Consider the following 25,668-nt stretch of genomic DNA (forward strand, 5'->3'; position numbering starts at 1 on the left):
CGTCACCAGAAGTGGCGTTGCGCACCGTGCCTACGTCACCTGGAAGTGATGTAGGCCCATCGGGGGTGACAGTCTGGTTTTTGGAAAAACTCTATGGTAAAATCACCCTCAAACCATAAAATGTTGTCCAAAACCCAGTAACCAATGTACCTATTTCATTACCGGGTGAAGTAAGCAAGTTGCTCCACATTGCTGTTGGGGAGGAGGATTTCCTCCTGCTGGCCAGCTGGCCAACAGGGATCCCCCACCTGGGGACTGGCAGCTCTATGTCTGTACAGTAACATAGCTGGACTCATGCTTTATTTTCACTTTCATTAGCGCTGTATCTCCTATGTGCTCTAGTTTAATCTTTCCTGTTTAAGAAGGCAGACTGTAACTCAAATCCTACCCACACATTGAGGACCACTCTTACACACTAAGGACACTTAACTGGAAGCTCTGACCTTTGTACTTGCTTAGAGGCAGCCTTACAAGGTACTGGTTACATGACAGGCTGGGTCTTATATCTTGGGTGATGGCAACAAAGAGGAAACATCATTTTACATGCAGGCAAACATGCAACACACATGTGAGAACGCACAGACCCAGTGCGAGATTGTGACAGATATCAACTCCTAAAATGCTTATGTGCCCTGCCTACTTAGTCTCTTCCAATATATTTTTATACTGGCTTTCCTCCTAGAAGCTCAGGCCAATATAGTTCTCCATTTTATCCTCACAATAACTATATGAGGTAGGTTAGGCTAAGAGAAAGCATATATGTCCGCCCCCAGGTCACCTATTGAGTTTCATGGCAAAACGAGGAGTGAAAGAGGTACTCCCCAGTTCTATTATTCATTCATTTATTCATTCATTCTATACCCTGCCCTCCCCGTCAGGGCAGGCTCAGGGTGACTTATATAAAATTCATATAAATACACTTAAAAACCAGTCACAAATAACATAATCATAAAATAACATAACATTTCATTTAAAAACCTAAGGTGCTGGAACATGGTCTAATAAAGTGCAAGAGCAGAGGCATCAAGTTAGCAGTACTACTTAGGTGGAGATACAATCATGATCGTATTCTCACCAGCTCGGTTTGTTCAAGTTATTTGTATGGCGCACACAGGTTGTAGGTGGTAAGGCCATGGCACAGGGACACTCCTCAGTGTTTGATGTGGCCACTTAGTCAAAAGCCTGGTGGAAGAGCTCCGTCTTGCAGGCCCTGTGGAACTGTACAAGGTCCCACAAGATCCTGATCTCTTCCGGGAGCTCATTCTACCAGTAAGGAGCCACCACCAAGAAGGCCCCGGCCCTGGTTATAGCCAGCCTGGCATCCTTGGGGCCCAGGAGGACCAATCAAATTTGGGACCCTGAACGCAGTGCTCTCTGGGGAACATGTGGGGAAAGGCAGTCCCTTTGGTATGCCAGACCCTGACCATAAAGGGCTTTAAAGGTTAAAAACAGCACCTTGAAAACAATCTGGTATGCTATCGGTAGCCAGTGTAATGCTTTCAGTACAGGCTGGATGTGCTCCTGCATAGGGACACCCATCAAGAGCCTGGCCGCAGCATTTTGCACTAGCTGCAGCTTCTGGATTTGAGACAAGGGCAGCCCCATGTACAGAGTGTTACAGTATTCCAATCTTGAGGTAACCATCACATGGATCACTGTTGCCAAGTCGTTGCGTTCAAGGAAGGGAACCAGCTGCCTGATCAATCAAAGATGATAAAAGGCCAACCTGGCAGTGGCTGCTACCTGGGCCTCCATTGTTAAGGAGGTATCCAAGAGCACTCCCAAACGCCTAACCTCCGGCGCTGGCGCCAACAGAGCCCCATCGAAGCTCGGGAGTGGGATCCCTACCCCTGGAGTGCCATGACTCAGGCACAGGACGTCTGTCTTAGTCAGATTCAATTTCAATTGACTCAGTCTAAGCCAACCAGCCACAACTTGTAACGCCTGGTCCAGATCTTCCAGGGTAGAGTCAGACTGGCTGCCTAACAAGAGATAGAGCTGGGTGTCATCCACATACTGGTGACACCCTAGCCCATGCCTTCGGGCAATCTGGGCAAGGGGGCACATATAGATGTTAAATAGCATTGGAGAGAGTACTGCCCCCTTGAGGCACTCCAGAGGTCAGTGGATGCCTTCGGGACAGCTGTTCCCCTAATGCCACCCTTTCTCCTTGACACTGAAGGAAGGATGCAAGCCATTGCAAGGCAAGTCCCTGAACTCCAATGTTGGCGAGGCGGTGGATCAGTAGCTGATGGCTGACCGTGTCAAACGCAGCCGAAAGGTCCAACAACAACAGCACCGCTGATCTGCCTCAATCCAGATGCCTCCGGAGGTCATCCACGAGGGCAACCAGTGCTCTAGACCAAAACTCTAACTATGCTATATTAGTTCTCTAGTTTCTAAGTTTGCAATCTATGTATACCTTTTGTTATGACCCATGGCATTCTTCCCCATAAAACCTCATCTCTTCTTTCCACGAACTCATTTATGAAATCCAGCCAATTCTATTTTAGATTCTGGAATTTTTACATGAAGATTAACCCTCTATGCAGTTAGCAAAATCAGGGTTTTAAATACTTGGCTAAAATCAAACACAATATATACCATTTCACTTGTCCTGTTGATATTTTGACACATTCTGGCTCATGCCGTATCAGGCCTTGCCCTTTTTTCTTTTAGATTTTCAAAGAGCCATCCAATAAAGTCCTTGTAGATATATCACAGCTTCTCCCTCGCTCACTATGCTGTCCTTTCTATACGTACACACACACATACACTTTCTATCCCTTTAGATTTGCTGGATTTAAACAAGACATTTGGCCAAGAAAAAGTTGAGACAGAGGAAAGGGTGAAGTCAGATTCCATTCCCCAACTACCTCCATTTCTTGGAAAATTGGCTCACACTCTATTTAGTCCAATCAACTAGGTTACAGGTAGAAAATGTTAAAGCTATGGTATTCAGCACGCAGATGTGCGAAACCACCTGGAGAGCATCCAAGTAGCTGCCAGACAGAGTTCTCCAACAGTTGGAGAGCATCTAAGTACTTTGGCATTTGACCCATTTCAACTTGCTGCAGTAAATTTGGATTCTTTTCGCTTCCAAGAGAGGGGTGATGAGAAGAGAGAAAGATACACGTCTTTTAAGAAGAAAAGAATGAAGATAATTTGTGAAAGGTTTACAGAAGTTGAGAAGTAAACTATTAGACATGAGGCAGGGATGCACATTAGCTCAGCAAGTACGTTTTTTCCAAGTTGGCTTGCCACAATAATGGGGCTGTGAGGGATGGAGGAGTGCTTAACTCCATGATCATGAGCCTATCAGTTTTCCCCTGCAAGTGAGCCCCACCTCCATGAGCTTCCTTCTCATCAGAATTAAAGTGGCCTGGAATGTTTGTGGGGGACCATTTGCGGGTAGGGGAAAAGGTTAAGTCTCTCTGCCACTTGCCTGAAATAACTTTCTTTCTGATAGCATTAAGAGGGAAACATGTAGCTTTATAATATACATATATTATATATATACACTTGGCATGTGTATAAAGGGCAAAGGGAGCAGTCATTACTGCTTCAGATGTTACTATGTCCTGCTAATTTTCCAATACATGCATAACGAAGCAGCAACGGTGTAGCCAGACAGATCTTTTGTATTGCATGGGTAGTTTGATTGAAGACAAAGCTTCACAGTAGACAAACTTCACCAAAGATTGCCATTTGCACTAGGGTTGCCAACCCCCAGGTGGGAGCAGGGGATCTCCTGATTTTGCAGGCTTCTGCCTGCTGCCAGCCCATTGGCCAGTAGGGGAAGCCCCGCCCCAACAGCCACAAGCCTGCGGAATGTTTCCAATGTGATGACATCATGCAGAAGAGACATCATCACATCGAGGATGTCACATGGCAACACTCTGGTATTTTGGGCAAAATTCTATAACCATAGAGCTTTGCCCAAAATACCAGAGCATCACCACGTAACGACTCCGGCATGATGACATCGTTTCCGCATTATGTCATCATGTTGAGGATGTTGTGCACGGCAACACTGCCTTGCCCCCCACTCCCGGAGAGCTCCCTCCCACCCTTCGCCTGGCATCAGGTAAGAACCTGCCAACTCTACTTTGCACACTACAGAAGCCCATATACGAACATATGAAATTGCCACATAGTTAGGTCAATGGGTCAACTAGCTATCTCAGATCAGTCTTTTCTGACTGGCAGCACGCATCCAGGGTCTTGGGAGATCTTCTTCAGCACCTACTACCTAAGTAATTTCAGGATGTAGCCACTGAGGCCTGCAATCAAGAGCCTCTCAGCATGCTTGCGCATTAACCCAAACTGCTATTCAGATAACCATGGGGGAAAGGAGAGATACTGGGGGAGTGCTGACTCCATACATTTTATCACCATGCTTTACCACCTATATGAGTAAGCAACCGTTTGCATTGGAGGGGGAAAGGAGGTTTTCAAGGATCTGATTTTAGCCTAACAGCATTAAACAGCAGCACAAGTAGAGGCAGACATTTTTTTAAAAATCAAATGACCTGGCTTCTACTAAATGCTTTGCCTGCAACAGTTTCCTCTTCTTTTCAGAGTTCGGTGCACTGTGTTTGAAACATTCTCAGTGGACTTTTGCTGAGGTCCCACTACCAGTTAATCTATTACCGTGGTAAACCTGGCCAGGCTTGTTGTGAATTTGGCCAGCATTTCACAACTACAGATCCCCCTCTCCTCTTTTACCTCTCACATCCAGAATATATTAGTTCCCTTGAACATGTGCACAAAAGGAATCAGATGGGCTGCAAAATTTGCTTTCTATTAAGTGTCAAAAAACATAATTCGGTACCTGAAAGAACTTTGAATTCTTTAAACCAGAAAGCCCACCTAAGGAAGCACATATGGCCTCCAGTGTACGGCATGTACAATCCAAGGGCAAATGTTTGCCTCTGGTTTTTCAGACTGCTTTCATACCCTACCCATCTCCTTGCTATGCAGACTAGCTGCCAGCCATGCAAAGATGCTCCTGGGAGCTTAAGCAAGTAGAGAAATAGGTACCGCTTTGGTGGGAAGGTAACAGCGTTCCATGCGCCTTGGCGTTTAGTCATGCTGGCCACATGACCACGGAAACATCTTTGGACAGCGCTGGCTCTTCGGCTTGGAAACAGAGATGGGCTGCAAACAGAGATGGGCTGGCTCTTCGGCTTGGAAACTAGAGTCGGATTCGACTGGCTTTCGAGCAAGGGAAACCTAATTTGCTTCTTCCAGGGAACAAGGTCTCCTGGGACTACTTGGCCTTTTTTATCATAGCTATTCTGATTCACATAAGTGCATGTTCAGGGGTAAGGCTCTAGTATAAACTGTAAATCCCTGGTTTGTGCTCAGGGCCAGAGAACATTCTAGGACAGAAGACGCAATTAATAGCATTGGGGGGGGGGGTGAGCTTGCACAGAACCTGGCTGATACAATTATGTATCTCGTGCGATGTGGAAATGTTTTGAGTTGTAACTGTCAGTCTATGGTGCCTATGCAATAATGCCTTTAACGAAGGTCCTCAAATGCACATATCATACAACAATGATGTAAACAATAATGCACCATTCTCACTTAGCTGTACCAAACTTCCCATATTAATAAGGTAGTCATCTATGAAGTGTGTCATTCCATAGCCAACCACTGGTAGAAGTTTACCCTATGGATTAAGCAACTACCGTTTACCACCAGGGTTCCCTCTAAGCTGAGTTAGTGTGAGCCAGCTCACAGTTTTTTAGCCTTCGGCTCACACATTTTTGTCTTAGCTCACGAAGGATGGCTCCAGAGCAAACTAATTTATGCAGTAGCCAAATCACCTGCTCACAACTTTAATGCCAGTCACTCACCAAGTAGAATTTTTGCTCACAGGACTCCATACCTTAGAGGGAACACTGTTTACCACATATGTAATATGTTGTATTGTGCAGGAACAGTTAATTACCTCACACCAGGGCATGCAAGATGTAGCTCTTCCACTAGGCCTTTAGCTGAGGCAGCAGGCATCCACTTTGATTTGGCCTCCCCTCCCGTGACCACAGATCCTAGAAGCCGATTGAGACCACAATACTATCCGCTGAGGCATGCTGTTGTTTTAGTGTGTTGAGATTTTACTGATTTTACTGGATTGTTGTAATACATTTTTATTTGTAAATCTGCATTAATTGCAGACCTATATGTTGGTACCCGCCCTGAGCCTACAGTGTGGGGAGGGTGGGATATAAGTCCCATAAAATAAAATACACAAAATAACTGTTGACAGGTGTATATGCAATTCTAAGCCTGTTGTATCACCCTCCTGTTGAATGAATGCAGTTGATAATTGCCGACCCTGATCAGTAAAGAATACTGGAATTAATGACATCTAGATACATTTATTATCTGGAAGGCCAGATAATGAAACTGAAGCTCAAATACTTTGGCCACCAAATGAGAAGGGAGCAGGGCTATTTTTGGGCAGGAACGCACAGGAACGGAGTTCTGGCTGGCTTCAGAGTTGGCCACACCCACTACAGCCAAAACCTCTGTGTGCGTGGCTACGGAGGGAAGGGGCGCCCGGGCAAGCCAAGGGAAGGCAGTTTGAAATGCCTTCCCTTCCCTCCAGGGGCCGGCTTGCCTGGGCTCCCTGCAGCCATAGGGCACCTGAGCAAGCCAAAGGAAGGCATGGGGTTGTGGCCTAATATGCTAACGAGCTGCATTGTCAGGGGTGTGGCCTAATATGCTAATGCATTTCTGTTGTTGGGTGTGGCCTATTATGCTAATGAGTTCCTGCTGGGCTTTTCCTACCAAAAAGCCCTGGAAGGGAGCACTCACTGGAGAAGACCCTGATGCTGGGAAAGATTGAAGGTCAAAGAAGACGGGGACGGCAAAGGATGAGATGGTTAGATAGTGTCACAGATGCAACGAACATGAAGTTGAGCAAGCTTCAGAAGACGGCGGAAGACCGGAAGGCCTGGCATGATCTGGTCCATGGGGTCGCGAAGAGTCGGACTTGACTGTACGACTGAACAACAACAACAAAAGATACATGCAAGCCCTTTTATTTGGTATCTGCAATTGTTATGAAAAAGCCTAACCCCAAACTCAATGAAGCTCCCAACTGTTTTTACCCATCACTTAAACTTCATTTCAAGAAATGTCATAGTGGAGTCCAATGACTGATTACCCACCAAGGTATATCATTTAGACATAAGAGCTTAAGTAGAGCCCTGCTGAATCAGACAAATGGTCCATCTATTCCAGCATCCTGACTCACACAGTGGCCAACCAGTTCCTCTGGAGGGCCAACAACAGGGCATAGAGGACAAGGCCTGTCCCTGATGTTGCCTCCTGGCTCTGGGATTCAGAGGCTTAGTACCTCAAGTTCTAGTATTTTGGGAGAGGGAGAAAAAATTCTCTGTGCTAGCTCTCTCTACTCCATGCATAATTTTATAAACCTCTATCATGTCCCCCTCTCACTTGTCTCTTTTCTAAACTGAAAAATCCCAGACTCTTCAGCCTTTCCTCATAGGGAAAGTGCTCCAACCCCCTAATCATCCTGTTCACCCTCTTATGTACTTTTCCCATGTCTGTGATGTCTTTTTTGAGATACTGTGATCAGAACTGTACACAGTATTCCAAGTGAGGCCACAACATTGCTCTATACTGGGGCATTATAATACTGAATAGACGAAAATATACATGTATTGATTACAAATTCAATAAAAACAAATATAGGCCCAAGTAATAGCCTTAGTTCAGAATAAAATACATTAGTCCCAAAGCTAGACCATTACTGACCCTGACCAAACACATTTTGGCCAGTTGGCCTTCCTCAGTGGTCAAACAATGTTGTTACAGAATGGCTCTAAACTTCATAATAATACAATAATTTCTTAAAACTTAGGCCAAGGTGAAATTCTTTATAGTCTACATCTGTGATCTAAGGCAGAGATATAAATTAGAGGCCTCATTTTAGATAACTTGCTGCCATGGTCAGGTACACCTCCCTTGAATAATGGTTCAATTGTGTACCTTTTTTCCTGGTAAAAAACCCCCTTAAGATGCAGTCTGGAACCAATAGTAATGTAATAGAAATGACTGTATTATTGTAATGTCTGGAGTCATTCTGTAACAACATTGTTTGACCACTGAGGAAGGCCAATTTGCCGAAATGCATTTGGTCAGGGTCAATAATGGTCTTATCGTTGGGATTAATGTATGATTTTATTCTGAACTGAGGCTATTACTTGGGCCTATTTTTGTTTTTATTGAATTTGTAATAAATACATGTATGTTTTCATATATTTGATAATATTTAAGCTTCTGTTATAGACACAGAACTATTAGGCCCTTATATTCTGATTTCCTTAACCTTTTGGTTCTTAATTCAATTCATTTTGTTGCATTATAATATCGGCCATTGTATTTTCAACCCCTTTCCTAATGATCCTGAACACAGAGTCTGCCTTTTTCACTGCTGCAGCACACTGGGTTGACACTCTCATTGAGCTCTTTTCCCCTCTCAGTCTCAGCAAGATCATAGCCCATTAGGCTATACTTGGAGTTGGGTTTTTTTTGTCCCAATGTGTATCATTTTACACTTACCAACATTGAACTTCGTTAGTCACATTGCCACCCACTCACCCAGTTTGTGGAGATCCTTTTGGAGCTCTTCACAGTCAGCCTTGGTTTTCACCATCCTGAATAATTTTGTGTCATCTGCAAACCTGGCCACTACACTACTTAGCCCTAGTTCCAGATCATTTGTGAATAAATTAAATAGTACCGGCCCCAATACCAATCCTTGTGAGACCTCACTGCTCACTTCAAGACATTATGTAGGTAATAAAAATGTAGAGTTTCCAACAAGAGACCAGAACTGGTTATTACAGAGTAAACACTTTTTATAGCTGTTTGCTGTTTGCAAGATTTTTAAGAGAATGCAATCTTTGCTGAATGCCTTTTAGCAAATTAGACAACTCTAAAAGCTTAGGCACTAACAAGATACACATGTTAGTTATCAATATTCCTATTTGTATGCCTCATCTCATTAGTCTGAAGGGCTGACTCAGGACTATACACTTTTGGTGTCAGCTGTAATGGGATTCTCTTGATCATCAGAGCTGGCTAGAAGCTATAGCTGGTAATGGGTAAGTGAGCGCTTTCCCTAGAATGTCATTCAAAACAAATAGGAAGAAAAGGAGAAATCACACCGAAAAATCAGAAAAACATGAAGTTCAGGAATATTAGCATGTGAAGATGATAACCAGATACCATTATAATAGTAATGTTCAGATCAGTAACTTAAAGCGAACCTTTCATGCTGTATTGACTGTTGTTATTTTCTGAAAAGCAGCAAAATTTTGTTTTGTACTAGTCATTAACTGTGCATGAGTAATGCAAGTTTTGGGGTGCGTTCAGACGGGGCATTTGCAACGGTATAGGTGTCGGTTGGAATCGGTGTACTTATCAGCGTTCACATGGCGAACATCTGCCTTCCGTCCCTAACCGTTGCAAAGAACTTTAAACCGTTGTATTCTGCCACTAGGTCCCCAAGTGGTGGTATCCTGAGTGCAACGGTTGTAATCGCTTTTACCCCCCCCCCCCCCCTCTCCTACTCTCCAACGTTGTAGAGCCACTTCCGTTCGGAAGCCCGAGGCTTCCAATTTTCGCCCGCCATTTTTTTTTTAGGTCGGCGATATGCGCTTGGGCGAAGCTTCGCCCCAGCATTTGTTTGGGGGAAAAAAGGAAAGGTCCTTATCTTTTAGAGGAGTCCAGGACCTCAGGGAGGCCACTTTGCTCTTTAAACTTTAAAGGTAAGTCCTTACCTTTAAACTTTAAATGTAAGATGGGGTGATTTGCGTATGCGTGAAGATCGCCATTCTGTGGATGGCTGCCTATGCACATGCACAAACTAGGTTAAAAAAACACAACAAACCGCCGACGCCCGCTGTGTATGGACGGGCGTATTGCGATGTGCTGCGCAGTCAGGAGGTGAGTGTGATCGCGTTTCAGCCAGCATAAACTGCACCAGTTCCAACCGGTACAGTTTATGTCGGCTGAAACGCCCCGTCTGAACGCACCCTTGGTGGATTAGGTGGCAATTAATAAATGGAACTCATAATCACAACAAACATCTTCAGTGCATCACAACTGCCATGTCTTACATCATCAGCAACTAGTCAGGACCCTGTAAGACTAACAAATATAAAACACTAAATAACCCTCTCCCCCCTAAGACTACCTGCAGCTTATATCCCCTTTAAAAGCTCTAGCAAATAAAATGGCCTTGCAGTGCCCCCCCCCAATTTCTACAGACAGTGCCCCCCTCACCTCCTTAGGGAGCCTGTTCCACAAAGTGGGAACTATACTGGAGATGGCATGAGCTCTGGCAAATGCCAGGCAGGCTACCTTAACTGAGAAATAGTCAATAGATGGCACCAAAAGACCATGGCTGGTAAAAAGAGATATATGGAAGTAGAGGGTTCTTTACATATGTCCTTTGTTGTGAAGGATACGTTGCCTTGTGAGTTATGTTTCCATTGGCTGCTTCCTGACAACAATTGGGCTGTTGCTTTTTGAAGCAGCAGAAGTCAATTGCATTAAAGGCTGCAGTTAGACATAACAGTATCAGTAGGGATTACTGTCCCCTATCCAGCTTTAAACAAAGATCATTCTCCAGTACAAGTAAAGCCACCTTGGTTCTGAACTCAGGCCTGAAGCCAGATTGAAATGGGTCAAAAGCAGATGTGTCACCCAATAATCCCTGGAGCTGCTTTGCTACCCCTAGAGATGTGAAGGCCCGGGAAAAAACCCGGAAAAAATCGGGAAAAACCCAGTTTTTTTCCATTTTTTTCCTGAAGCCTTTTTTGTTTTTTTTTCCGAAAAATTGGAAAAATTGAAAAAATAAAATACAGTAAAATAAATTGACTATGGAACGTTTTATTTTAACATGATGAAAAAAATATTTTAAGACAAGGTGTTCAAATATTTTCCAAATTATTTCTAATATATATATATATGACATTAGATTGATCTAATTTCTGTGCACTGAGGACAAGCAAGTCCTAGGTTACAAACTGAACTCTCCAATGCAAGAACAAGATGCATTTCTTTCTTTAGGAGGTGCTCTTGTCAGAAGAAAATAAAAAGGTTTCAGTTTTGTTTTTGCATGTGGATGGGTATTCTGTTTGTAATAATTGTTTGGATACACTATATTTTTAATATGCTAGTTGTGATAATTTCATGCCAAGTAAAAATGGCCATAGTCATATTTTATGTTCCTAAAGTAACAGAATGACTTTCAATCTAGAAAAGACAAAAAATGCTAATGTAGCATTTTTTTAATTTTTCCGAAAATTTCCGTTTTTTCCGGGAAAAAAACGGGTTTTTTTCCGAGCTTCAACATTTCCGGAAATTTTACATCTTTAGCTACCCCCATACTCTATAATCTTCCTCCCAAAAGGTAAATTGGAAGCTGGCCTATAATCGGTGACCTCATCCTTAGCCAACGAAGGTTTTTAAAGCAGAGATCTAATAACTACTTCTTTCAAATGTCTAGGGAGAGCCTCCTCAGTCACTGAAGAATAAATTATTTTAACCAATGGCTTGAATATCTTTTCCCGATATCAGTTTAAAAGTCAGGATGGACACAGGTCAAGCTTACAAGTGGTGGCTCACACACTCCAAAAGACGCTGTCAACATCCACTGGCTACATCAGCCTGAATTGATCATTAAAGGACAAGCAGTTCCTTCGGATATTTCAAGTGCTATCAAGTCATTCTGAAACAATCAAGCTGGATGAGATGACAGCTGTTGCAATGGTAGAAGAAAATGATCTTCTGTGTTTCTTATTGGCCTGGCCTGCAAATTGGCTCAATGGCATGCTCTGTTTGTTTCATCTCAAATTTTCCACCAAAAATGCTCTAGTTGTGTCCCAATCGAATTCATTCTGACCTGACCAGGCAGCCTTGGCATATATACTGAAGTCCCCAAGGACTTGGTCCTCAACTCCAAATCAGAGGTCACCTCTTTTTAGTTCATCCAGAAACCCCCTCTGGCAAGCTATAATGTCTACTCTCTCACTTAAGTTTGAGGTTGGTGAAGGACTTCTATCCAGTTAGTGTCAAGAGTTTCAGACTGTTAGCATAAGATTCAAACTTGCATGTTTCAGTCGAGCATGGTTTCTTACAGAATGGGTCAAATATTATAGAGATCTTCTTTTTTCACAGACCTGGCATCGTACACCATCATGGTCAAGGTGGAACCAAGTAAGAGAGCTTCACTAGCAATGCTTCCCCATATGTGACTTGAGCTCAGACATGTCATGAACACCACCATGTCTCCCTGCACCAGCACTCCTCCTTCCACCATACCTTCCCACTCTGCACACCACCTGGATCCACAGATGAACCAATACACATGGTCCAAAAAAACCAGTATCACTTTCCAACTTTCCAAACTAGTGCTTTAATGGATGCATCTCCCATCACCCAATCCCAGTAATTAAAACCTGTCGGGCTCAGGAGTCCCATATCAGAAGGAAGGAACCCCTCTGGTGTCACTCACCAGCACTGCCTGCCGCAAGAGGGCTGCAGGCCAGCATCTGGAACTGGCTCCTGGCAAACAGAATTCCGCCCCATTCCGCCACCATTCATGATCACCACTCTTTCAACATTTTCTGGTGGCCTTTCTCTTGAAACTACGGGAACTGGGAACTGAATGCTACATTCAGCTACACTCCCTGCCTTCTCAATAGCATGCCAATGCTCATTTCTGCTTTCATCCACTGCAAATGCTGTTCCCATCACACAGGGAGTAAGCAGCTGTTTAAAAAGTGGAAAATTACACTTAAGAGAGGAAAAATGCTTTCTAGTAAACCCCGTGCCTCACAGGGTCATCCTAAACTGAGTTAGTCAAATGGTTTAGAAGGGTGCAGTTCCACTTAAGGTGGCCACCTTCCTCCCAAGTGTTAGAGAGGAAAAAGATGAGAGCTCATGAGAACTCTTTGCCTCCCAAAGCACCCATAAAGTGTACTTCTGGGTGCACTGAACACCTGGAGATTGCAGGCACAGTTCAACAGCAGCACCTACTTGTGACAGAATTTTGTGAAGCCAGAACCCTTTGCCATGTGGAGCCCTTTGACACAGTTTTTATCAGTCTTCATTAACTGGGTATGACACACACCCCTTTTCTTTGGTGGTGCTGTGGGTAGAGGGCTCAATTTAATCTGGATTGGACATGTCAACCTTTTGTTGGCCCTCCAGCATTGTAATTAATGCCCAGAAGTAGTCTCTTACCAAAGGCATGTTGCTTCAGGCTATGCAGCTGCTGCATCTAATTTGTGAATATGCCGTATTACTTGTTTTATGTAGATTTATAGACCACGCTTCCGGGACCCATCCTAAGGAGATTGTAATGAATACTGGACGTCTTTACTGCCCTCCCTTTCTCTTTATGGGTATGATTAGTGCAACAATGGAGCCTAATTTAATATAGATGTATGATATTTGAATTTGTGCCACCTTTAATAAAAATGGGGGGGGGGGTTCCTTTGTCTCTTCCATTGCAGAGATAGTGTTAGCAAGATAACGTTACTTAATTAAATTGGAAATTTTGCAATACTATGAAATTTTACCTTGGGAGATATCCAGTGATCACTTGTATTATTAACATGGTCTAACTAGCTGTGTGATGGTGTAAAAGTAAACTTGATATTGTGCAATATTTTGAAACCTGTTTTCCTGTGAAATATATAATAAACATTGGGAAGACCATGTTCTTTCTTAAAAGTATTGTGCAATTAGTTATGAAAACAAATTAACTGGGATTTGTAGAATACTGTTTGGAAACTAGGTTCCTTTGTTAGGAATGTTAGCTTGAAATAGTCAACTTCTGAAAAGTAGCTACATGGAAAATCATGGAGGACTTGTAAAATGACATTTTAGAAAAGTACAAAAAACACATATATTCAGGTGGGTAGCCCTGTTGGTCTGAAGAAATAGAACAAAGTTTGAGTCCAGTGGCACTTTTAAGATCAATTAAGTTTAATTCTGGGTATAAGCTTTTGTGTGCATGCACATTTCTTCAGATACATTGAAACAGACTTCCTCAAGCACTCTATCCACCTATGTTTAAGGCTTGAGGAAGTCTGCTTCAATGTATCTGAAGAAGTTGCTGTTGTTGTTCAGTCACACAATCGACTCTGACTCTTCACAACCCCATGGACCACATCACGCCAGGCCCTCCTGTCTTCCGCCGTCCTCCGCAGTTTGCTCAATTTCATGCTTGTTGCATCGATAACACTGTCTAACAATCCAATCCTTTGCTGTCCCCTTCTTCTGTTACCTTCAATCTTTCTCAGCATCAGGGTCTTCTCCAGTGAGTGCTCCCTTCTCATTTGGTGGCCAAAGTATTTGAGCTTCAGCTTCAGTAATTGTGCATTGGTCTTAAAGGTACCACTGCATTCAAACTTTGTCACATTTAAGACGAAACACCCTCACTCAGTAGTAACTTTAGAAATCTTTGACCTAGGCTTGCCAACCTCTAGGTGGGGGCTGGAGACCTCTTAGAATTACAGTTTATCTTTAGACTACAGAGATCAGTTCCCCTGGAGAAAATGAAAGCTTCAGGAGGTGAACTCTATGGTATTATACCTTGCTGGGAGATGGGAGATTCAGGAACTGACAATTAGGTGGGAGCACAACTGGCATCCCTGCCATGATGATGCATCTTCTGGCATGACCATAGAATTTGAAAATACTAGAGCATAGCCTGTTGTGATGATGTCAGTTCCAGGTCACGCCAGAAGTTGCATCATGTCACCTCCGTTTCACCAGCCATTTTCCTTCTGCTGCCCAGCTGAGCAGCAGGAGGTAGTGACACCGGGGAGGGGGGGTCTCCTGCCGTCAGTGGGAATATGGCACCCCAACCCACTGAGGTCCCTCCCCAAATCCACCCTCCCCAGGTTCTACCCCCAAATATGCAGGAATTTCCTAACCTGGAGTGGGCAACCCTACCTTTAACTGAAAGTGAGGATGCTGCTATTCAGAAATGCAGGCTCACAAAGAAGCCTCCCAGCATTCAGAAGAAAGCAGTAGCTGATTGAGGGGGGAAAACAGGAGACTAAAGAGTTTTGAAAAGATGTTTGAGGAAAGGGATAATAAGACATTAGATGCAAAGATGTCATTTATTAGCTTCTCAGACTTGAAGCAGCTTACAGCAAAATTTCATAAAATCAATATACAAACAGATGTATGTGACAAGAATTGCTCAGGTCTGAGGAAGTAATCAAAAGAATATAAAACAGAGAAAGAGAGAGCGGGAGAGTGGATAATCCAAGCTGAAGGGCTCAATGCAAAATATTTTACAAAATTCATTTGAAATGTATCTTGGTTTACAACAGCTGTAGGTATAAAGCCTGACTAGCTGTTGAGCAACAATGCAATCAAATTAGATCATAGTGTTGCTGAATGATGTAAACGTTGAAAAAGAACATGCTTGGAATATAAACAACACTGGAATGATCACTTCTAAGAAAGTAAGGGGAAACAAATAATAATTTATTTATTTTCACAATATTACCAAGAGAAGAAAAATTAGATTCCAGGCAGAGAAATGAAAGCTGAAGCAGGACATGTCATTTAAATAGCTAGTGTTTTTAATCAATGGATGGATAGCAGGGTAAAGATTTGAGAAAGCAGAACAGTTTGATGAGCCACAAGCTCAGTCTTCAAGGCTAGGAACAGTTAATATGCCAATAAGGCACTGATCATGCTTTGGTAGTCCCAGTTCTCAAGCATACTAGGCAATGGAGCCCCTACCTTCTTCAGTTCCCTCAGCTCTTGGGAAAACAATGGGCTCCTCCTGAAGGAGGAGAGGGAATACCGGGGAGCAACTCATTCAATAACTTGCTGGAGCATGACTTTCCCTGAGGGGTAATGGACCAGTTAGAATAGTCGGCTCCCCCAATCATTTGGGGCGGATGGATCTTTTGACATTCTAAGATGCCCTGGGGATTTAATAGTCTGAAAGGTGGCACTGTTGAAGGCATGGCTGAAAGTGGAGCCACCCTCATCCATCTAGGCCAGGGGTGTTGAACTCATTTGTTATGAGGGCCAGAACTGACATAAATGAGACCTTGTTGGGCCGAGCCATGTGTGTTATAAAATGTAATGCCAGGTAGCAGTGATCTAAACTTTATAAAGGACACAAACACAAAGGTTTTTTTTTACTTAAAATAAAAACATGCTTAAAACATTAGCACTCTTGCAATATTTTGTTTATTTAACAGTGTCTGATTACTGACACCTCTTGCTCTGAATTACTGCATCAAAATGCCTGTGCTGTTGCAATCTTGAGTATGCTGTTCAGGTGTGTATCTGTAAGCTGCAAACCTACAATGACACAGCAGCCGCAGAACTGGAAGAAGAAGCAGAAGACAGCCAGTTCCACTGTGGGCCTGATAAAAGCCCTCCGGGGGGCTGATCCGGCCCCCGGGCTGCATGTTTGACACCTCTGATCTAGGCCTTCAAGAGACAGTGGCCATATCTTCAGACCCTCTTCAGACCACTGTAAATCTGCTCAGTGCAAAAAGTCAAATCTGACACGTGTCATCTCTTATGTATGGGTCCAACACAACCTGGGATACAAACTCTTACCAGACAAGGAGGCCTCTGCATGGATACTGAAGTCCCACAGGATCATCATTCTGAGAGTGTACAACAAAAGAACATAAGGAGAGCCCTGCTGGATCAGATCAGTGGTCCATCTAGTCCAGCATCCTGTCTCACACAGTGGCCAACCAGTTCCAACAACAGGACATAGAGGCCGAGACCTTCCCCTGATGTTGTCTCCTGGCTCTGGGATTCAGAGGGTTAGTACCTGTAAACATGGTGGTTCCCCTCAGTCACCATGGGTAGTAGCCACTGATAGACCTAGCCTCGACAAATTTATCTAATTCCCATTTAAAGCTGTTTATTCCTGTGGCCATCACTCTGTCAGCAAATTCCACATTTTAATCACTGTCTGTGCAAAGTAGTATTTCCTTCTGTCCATCCTGAATCTACTGCCCATCAGCTTCATTGGAGCCCCTTGAGCTCTAGTCTTTTGGGAGAGGGAGCAAAATCTCTTTTCATCAACTCTCTCCACTCCATGCATAATTTTATGATATACCTCCCCCCTTGTTGTTGTTGTTCAGTCGCACAGTCGAGTCCGACTCTTCGCGACCCCATGGACCAGCTCCCGCCAGGCCCTCCTGTCTTCCGCCGTCCTCTGAAGTTTGCTCAATTTCATGTTCGTTGCATCGATGACACTGTCGAACCATCTCATCCTTTGCCGTCCCCGTCTTACTCATCTCTTTTCTAAACTGAAAAGTTTCAGACTCTTCACCCTTTCCTCATAGGGAAGGTGATTCAACCCCCTAATCATCTTGGTCACCCTCTGTACCTTTTCTACTTCTACGATGTCTTTTTAAAGACACAGTGACCAGAATTGTACACAGTATTCCAAACGAGGCCGCATCATAGATCTACACAGGGGCATTACAATATTAGCCATATTATTTTCAATCCTTTTCCTAACAATCCCTAGCACAGAGTTTGCCTTTTTCACTGCTGCAGCACACTGGGTTGATACTTTCACTGAGCTATTCACTAGGACCCTGAGATCTTTTCCCCACTCAGTCTCAGCAAGTTCAGATCCCATTAGCCTATACTTGAAGCTGCGATTTTTTGTCCCAATGATCATCACCTTACACTTACCAACATCAGGTAAGAGATTATTTCCAGCACTCAGACAGGGCACCTATTGGAAACTAGGTTAATTTTAAAACAAGAGGGTACCAAATTTGTCCCATACACGATCAATGCCTTGTAACAGTTTACTGAAGTAAAAAGACTCCCAGAGGATGACGGTAACTCCTCCCTCCATCTCCCAGATGGGGTCTGATGGAGAACTGCATTCCTAGTTGGAATCAAATCAAAGAGAATAACTACCAGAATCATCCAGCTGAATTTCAGCCACATAAGCAAGATCAATACCCTCTTCCACCACCTGATTATAAAACAAGATTATATTCTTCACAAGCCCAGCATTATACAGCATCAAGGTCAAAATGAGGTTTATACTAGAAGCCGCCCCCCATCTATTCCCCCAATGATGAAACAGAAATTAGAAGGTTAGTGAGCCCTTCTCAGACTTACAAGCTAGTTCTACCACCGTATCTCACTAACCCACGCAGCACTCCGATGGCATCCATATTTAACCATTTTCACAACCTTACACACTTATGCCTAATGTGACATTCCCGTTACAGAATTTGGATGGACACTGAGTGGAATTTATCGATCCTTTCATCAGTACCATTTAGGACTCTGAAGAAAGGGAGCAATTGGCTTACCTACTTTAATTTATTACCAGGCATGCACGTTAGCATCACTTATCGACTGGGTAGTGTTGTGGGAATCATATTTGACAGAAAAGAAATTATGTATTAAAACATGATGAACATTCCTGGCCCATTTTAGAATCAACATGGACTCAATGTCCAATGTTTATTCTATCCAAGTTGAACTGATGGGGTGGGGGGGAAACTTGTATCTATCAAGGTGTAACAGAATAAATATTGCATGGGCAAGTGATGAGTATCATAACTGCAAGTTTTATCACATGGGACTAATCCAGATCCAGAAGGCCAAACTAGACCCTGTATTTGGACACGGGTAAGCCTCATCTGCATATGAAGCATGGAGTTTGTGAGTGGGGGGCTGGTTTTCAGAACCTATGGACATGTGAATGAGGGCCTCTTAATCCTTCCTGTTTTTGCCATTTGTCTTCCCTGTAACTTTTCCAAAGTCAAAACAGCTCCAATCCAAATACACTCAGGGTACTGAAACACAAGCACAAATACATGCAAGCGTAATGTTGTACCTCCGATAGCCTTCTTTGGAGAATCAGACAAGCCGGACATCCAAACTTCAGAGCCCAAGAAAAGGAGCAGCAGAGAAATAAGAAAAGCAGAAGAGAAATTAGAAACAGAGAAAGTTTTCCTGTCTTGCAGCAGCAGAATTCTCACTACTCAAGAAATTATTGATCAGAAAGGGCTGCTAAAGAAAGACATTAGAAATTGCAAAGTTATTCCCATGGCAGAAATATGTAGACAACAGGCCCAGAGTGAAGAAATGCATTTTATACTGGCCTAGATCTGAAGGTATTCCATTTAGGATTGCCACTAGGAAGCCAGACCCAGCCAAGAACCAGGGCAATTGCCTGCCTTCCCTCCCTACTCTTGGAAAGTCTCCAGAGATAAGGAGTTCCATATTTATGAACAATCACCAAGAATAACCCTCTCAGTTACTATGGTGCAAGAGGATGCTCTTGGTAGATTCCACAGATCATAATGGATCATAACGGTCAGAAACACACAAACCATTCAGGGCTCAACAGCACCTGGGGCTGTGCCCAAAAGGAAGTTGTACAGATGCTGGAGCTCTGTGTTACACAGTCTCAGCATTCACTGCATCACAATACATCTCATGAAAACTAGATCTGTAACTGAAGTGTTATGATAGCTTGGTGGCCAAATCCTATGTCTCACTTTCACCAGCCATAAGATGAAAAGTTAAGTACACATTCCTGAATGAATTCTGCTCTCTTGAAGAGAAGGCATCTCCTTTACCTGGAAAGCCTTTACCCTCACACTAAACTGTATGACAGCCAACTGGTTATGGAGAGGTAAGGGAAAGGCATTTTGCGTGTGCTCAAGGGCATCATTTCAGATGTTCCAGAGCCAAGACGTGGCACTGAAATCAGCTTCTGGGGCTAAACCTTTTTCCATGAGGCTTTTATTTTAGGAGGAGTTCATGCATGGCATGAAAAACAACATACAGACTGCATCTTCCTATTGAGGTTTCACTGGGTAAAGAGAAACAGAGGTGACAGCATAATGAAATAAAGCCTCAAAATAATTCCATCCAGGGAAAATATTTCAGAACTCCCCAACTACCCCAAACAGAGTTTGCAATGGCCATGCCAAACCAATATTGAAAGAGCCAAAAAAACAGGCAATGACGAAAAATAGCTGGAATAAGAAAATGCCTGGAGCTTATGGCTCTATTGGAACCATATGCTCCTGCAATGGCACATGATGAGCTTTTTAAAAAAATAATAAACAACTGATCTACTTGGTGCAGGGGATTGAGAGAGAAAGAGAGTAAGATTTTATCCTTGAGCTGATCTCCCCAAGAACAGCTGAAGTGGAATCAAGCTACTCACACATTTGCCATTTAATCAGATTGCCCTGAATACTATTTGGTTATAAATTTTTTAATGAAGCATTTCTTCCCCCATCATATGACACACACACACCCCACACACATACAGCAGCTGATCTAAGGCAGAGCATAAAAGGCAGGGAACTAGAGAGGGGAAAGCCCTGGCAAAGCTACAGTGCAGACGTCCAAAGAAAAAGATGAATGTATATATAGGAGGAATACCAGAGCTCCCCTCCTCTGACAGCAGCTAGACAAAGATGAGAAGGCTTCTGAAGGGGAAGACAACCAGCCCATCTAGTTCTAAACATCTGCTTAGCATTACTTTAACACATTTCTATACCGCCTTTCTTTACAGCAAACTTAAATTAACATAAAAGCTTCTTATATCATCAGCAGGGCTATTTTTGGGCAGGAACGCACAGGAACGGAGTTCCGTCTGGCTTCAGAGTTGGCCACGCCCACTACAGCCAAAACCTCTGCATGTGTGGCTACAGAGGGAAGGCCTGGAGAGCAAACCCCCCTCGGCGACTCCGAGGTGGGGGGGCTGGGGGGGCTGGAAGGATCGGGGAGGCATTTAAATCTCACCCCCTGACTGTTCAAGGGCTGGCTTGCCCGGGCAAGCCAAGGGAAGGCATGGGTGTGGCCTAATATGCTAATATGTTGCATCAGATGTGTGGCCTAATATGCTAATGAGTTTCTGCTGTGGGGTGGGGCGTGTTATGCTATTATACCCCGCCCTTCACTTGGAGCTTCAGAGCGGCCCCGATCATCAGTATAAGAGAGACCAAACACTTAATTTTTACTTTATTTATCTGAATACTGTTACTCTGCTTTTCTCCACTGACTGTGGATTCAACACGGCTTCAATATAATTTTAAACCTGAAAAGAAGAAAAAGAAGAAGAGATTGGATTTATACCCCGCCCTTCACTTGGAGCTTCAGAGCGGCTTACAAACTCCTTTCCCTTCCCCTCCCCACAACAGACACCCTGTGAGGTAGGTGGGGCTGAGAGAGCTCTGACACAAACTGCTCTTTTTCAAGGACAGCTGTGCCAGAGCTTGTGACTGACCCAAGGTCACATCAGCAGGTGCAAGTGGAGGAGTGGGGAATCAAACCCAGTTCTCCCAGATTAGAGTCCGCACACTTAACCACTACACCAATAGTATAAACGTTAACAGTCTAAATTAGAACAAACGCCAGCCAACTGATTCATTTACATTTAAAACTTTCCTGAAGACCCATTTCACATAGCTGGCTGGGAGAAAAGGCATCCCATGGACCTCCACCAGTAGCCTGTTCCAGAGCTCTCATTGAAAAAGAGGAGAAGTTGGCACAATGAATGCAACAGGCAAGCATGTAGTGCATCAGATATGTGGGGCCCAGGCCATGCAAGGATAAAACAAGCATCTTACACCTTGAGCCCAGAAACAGATAAGCAATCAACACAAACCTCCTAGGACCAGTATTCCCTCTAAGCTGAGTTAGTGTGAGGTGGCTTACAGTTTTTTTATCTTCCAGCTCACAAGTTTTTGTCTTAGCTCAGGAAGGATGGCTCCAGAACAAACTAATTCATGCAGTAGTCAAATCACTTGCTCTCAACTTTAATGCCAGTAGCTTACAAAGTAGAATTTTCACTCACAAGACTCCACAGCTCAGAGGGAGCATTGCCTAGGACCAGTGTTCCCTCTAAGCTGAGAGTGTGAGCTAGCTCACAGTTTTTTAGCCTCCGGTTCACACATTTTTGCCTTAGACTCAGGAAGGATGGCTCCAGAGCAAACTAGTTTAGGCAGCAGCCAAATCACTCGCTCACAACTTTAATGCCAGTAGCTCACAAAGTAGAATTTTTTGCTCACAAGACTCCACAGCTTAGAGGGAACATTGCCTAGGACTACAGCAATATGCTAACAATTGAGTTCTAGTCAAAAGTTGGTCCGCTGCATTCTGAACCTGGGCCCCGGTCACACGGGCAGGAAACTGCGGGGGAGAAGCGTGGCTGTTTGCCCTGGGGCAAACTACTGCGCAGTTACGCGATCAGACCTCCCATGGAGGTCCTGTGGAGGAACCGTGGAGGTTCCATGGCAAGGGAGAGGTGCTGATCACAGGACAAGCCGGCGCGCAATGAAGAAGCGCGTGCCGCGCCAAACTGTTTTTTTTGTGTGTGTACACGACAAATGCGCATGCTCCGTTGGGTGCGTGTGCGCATCCACAGAGACTTGGACAAAAAAACCACACCTTATTTGCAAGGGGACATGGGCGGGCGCCGGATGCCACCGGAAACGCGATCAGACGCCCGCCCTTGCCCCGCAGTTTCCGGAAACTAGTACCTCCGAGGTACTAGTTTTTTGCCATGCTGTTTCGGCTGGAAGCCTCGGTTGAGCCACGGGAGTGCTACGCTTCCCAGATGTGCTGGTGAGATCGCGCCCGGAAACTCCGCCTGTTTTCCGTCTCACTTGTGTGGCTTCTGTTCCGTGTGACCGCAGCCCAACTGTAGTTTTTGTATTTAAAGGCAGCCCCACATACATTGTACTGCCACAGTCCAGCCTTTTCAGACAGCAAGGCTGGATCCACGAGCACCCTCAAGCTGTTAACCTGCTTTTCCAATGCCAATTCCACCCAAATCATCAGTCTTCCCAGTCAGCACTACTCAGTCTTAACTACAGTTAAGAGATGTCCAAATGCAGTCGTTACATATGAAGCATGCCACTATGTGACCTTGTACACCTTGTACGCGCGCACACACACACACACACAAATACTCTCCCCAGCTTAGCCTATAGCACAAGTATGTAAGGACTAAAGACTGCAGATTGCTTTATAAATTTAGTGTGCTATAAATAGTGCTATTCTGTCGCATGGTTTCTTTCAACAGGCCTACGACCTGATTCACATACAAAGGAAAATGAGGTGGTACAGCAGACTGCACAGTTTCAGGCTGCAGGTGGAAGGATCACAGTTTAAATGCTCCCCTATTTTAATCCCTTCCCCATGCAAAGGAAGACAGAAGAGCGGGGAGGGGGGCTAGAACCTGTTTTCCATGTGCATGGCTTTTTTAAATGGCAAGGAATGTTCAGTGGGGTAGGCCATTCTATTACCCAAATGTTCTCTCTCCTTATTCTCCGGAATGTATGAACCAGGCCTAATGCTGTGCACTTTATTTTTGTTATGCCCTCCAGCAAGATTTTTCAAGCAAAAGATGTAAGGATTGCTTGCAACAAATGAACATTTGGTACACTTTAAACAGATTGTCTGGAAACCCTCCACAGCTTTGCTGTATCACTTCTGCAGTAGCAGCAGGGAATTCCACGTCAAGTATTCTGTTGCAAGTTAACCCTTCCTTGTATTAAATTTGTTGGGGGGGGGGCTTTCCATTTTGCTGTTATGCTGAGAGAAATAGCAATTTATACACACACACATACCATTTCTCTGTAACATAATGCCTATTTCAATAAGAAATGAGAAGTGCTGAACCCTCGTTTGCATTGTTTAATACAGAGTCCATCTTTTAAAACATTAGCTTGTTGTCCTGCTTCAGGTTCTTTCACCCCGCCCCTTTCTCTGTTTCTTCACAGACCAATCAGAATACATTTCTGCTTGCCACGTAAACAGAGCTGCCTGGTTTATGCTCTGCCCACAAACTGCTTGAAAATATTCACATCTGGCATTCGTGCGACTCAACAGTGCCTCAGAACTGATCACATGGTCCACAAAGTCCCAGGTGAGGAGGGGGGGAGAACCCCTCAAGGCCCAACCCCTCTTCAGCTACAAGAGCCATTTTTCCAGATTGTAATTTGAGCAGTGATATTACACATGCGCTGCATAAACAAGGCATATTATGACTTTTACACAAGTAGTCTTCAGACTATAAATGCAGTTACTCGTCATTGAGAAACAGAGCGCAAGGGACAAAATTTCCACTCGTGTTTCATTCAGAGCACAATATATGTTGCCTTTATGCTTAAAGAAAGACTCTCATTTGAGACACTGGGAATCTATAGGATTATTTTGTTTTGTCTGGACACTTTTACACCCAGGGGGAGCTTTCCAATTTCAGGGAGTCCAGATGGATTGCAGCTCCAGTCCCCACCCCGCCCCTTCCCATATGGTTGCTATATTAAGCCAGCATGCATTCAGATCCGAAGGAGGCTATAACACTGCTATTTTAGGGTCCAAGTGGTACAGCTGGATTTTAAGAGAGAGTCTGGATAGTTTCATTGCCATCAATAACATTTACAGCTATGCAAGCTAGGAGGAAATGGCAGGAATTTGGGCAAGAGCTGAACGCCTGCCAAAAATGGGGAGGGAACTTTGGCTGATGACCAGACAGTATCACTTAACTGATTAGGTGCATTTAGAGTCCCGTGAAGAAATACAGATCATCAGAGAGACTGCAGTATGCAGAGCTGGGGCAACAAAGCTCAGTTGCTTAACCCATTTTTGTTTAGAGTCATCATTTGCTTTCTTCAACCCACACAGCAGCAGATGGACCTTACTGTGTACCATGCCATTTCCCAGTCAGAGATATATTTTTAAAGAATACATATTACATTTATGTTCAGCCTTTCATCAAAGAACACAAAGCTGAAAGCAACATACATAAGATTCCTGCTAGGTCTTCCACAGACATGGACAGACTCACTTAGCTTCAGTAGGGACCATCTGTACCCATATCACAGCCTGGGGTCAGCTGGGAGAGCACTTCTTTCTCATTTTTAGGGTGTATAATGAAACCCACCCCCACAAAGAGCAGGAAATTCTTCAGCACAGGAGTGACTGCATGACCAAACCATAGGAGAGTTGTTGCCCTGGGGGTATAGATGATTGGAAGGAAGGAATGCCAGAGCAGCAATCATGCAGAGATACAACAGGCAGCCTCTTTTATGTTTTTATGACATACTAGCAGTTTGTCTTATAGCACCCAAATGGGGGTTACTGGTATACAGATTCCATTTGCTGTAGCACCCACGGCATGCTGGCTAAACTGTTCCCAGGCTATTTTTGCCCTACCTAATCCTGTGTTTCAGGAATGCATACAGAGTAAAGTTTGCATAATAATCTTAACATTTCTTGTGAACCACATCTCAGCCTTCTGCAAGGGGAAGACTCATAATTTAACTTACAGGGTGATTTCCAGCTAGTCACTGACTGAGAGGGTCAGTGGCAACCAGAAGTAAGCAGAGATAAGCTCTAATAGCTTTGCCAGCGCTGCAAGGACCACTTGACTGGGGCCCTTCAGCGGTAACAATGACTGAACGTAAGAGAAGCCATGTTGGAACAGGCCAGTGGCCTATCCAGTTCAACACTCTGGGTGCATTCAGACGGGGCGTTTCTGCCGGCAGAAACGCGTTCATACTCACCCTCCATTTTGCGGAGCCCTCCGTTGGACGCCCGCTCACACGCTGC

At 44.1% G+C, this 25,668-nt stretch overlaps 1 protein-coding gene across 1 annotated transcript in view; it reads right to left on the minus strand.

Annotated features, from left to right (window-relative positions):
• Positions 1-25,668, minus strand: part of SH3PXD2A (SH3 and PX domains 2A) — a 366,396-nt gene that overhangs the window by 104,674 nt on the left and 236,054 nt on the right. Inside the window, exon 7 of the mRNA XM_015420129.1 lies at positions 18,926-18,970. Within this exon, the coding sequence (XP_015275615.1) occupies positions 18,926-18,970 (45 nt within the window). The remainder of the gene's footprint in view (positions 1-18,925; positions 18,971-25,668) is intronic.

The sequence above is a fragment of the Gekko japonicus genome, unplaced genomic scaffold (genome assembly GCF_001447785.1).
Source record: "Gekko japonicus isolate JY-2015 unplaced genomic scaffold, Gekko_japonicus_V1.1 scaffold29, whole genome shotgun sequence".
Taxonomy (NCBI): domain Eukaryota; kingdom Metazoa; phylum Chordata; class Lepidosauria; order Squamata; family Gekkonidae; genus Gekko; species Gekko japonicus.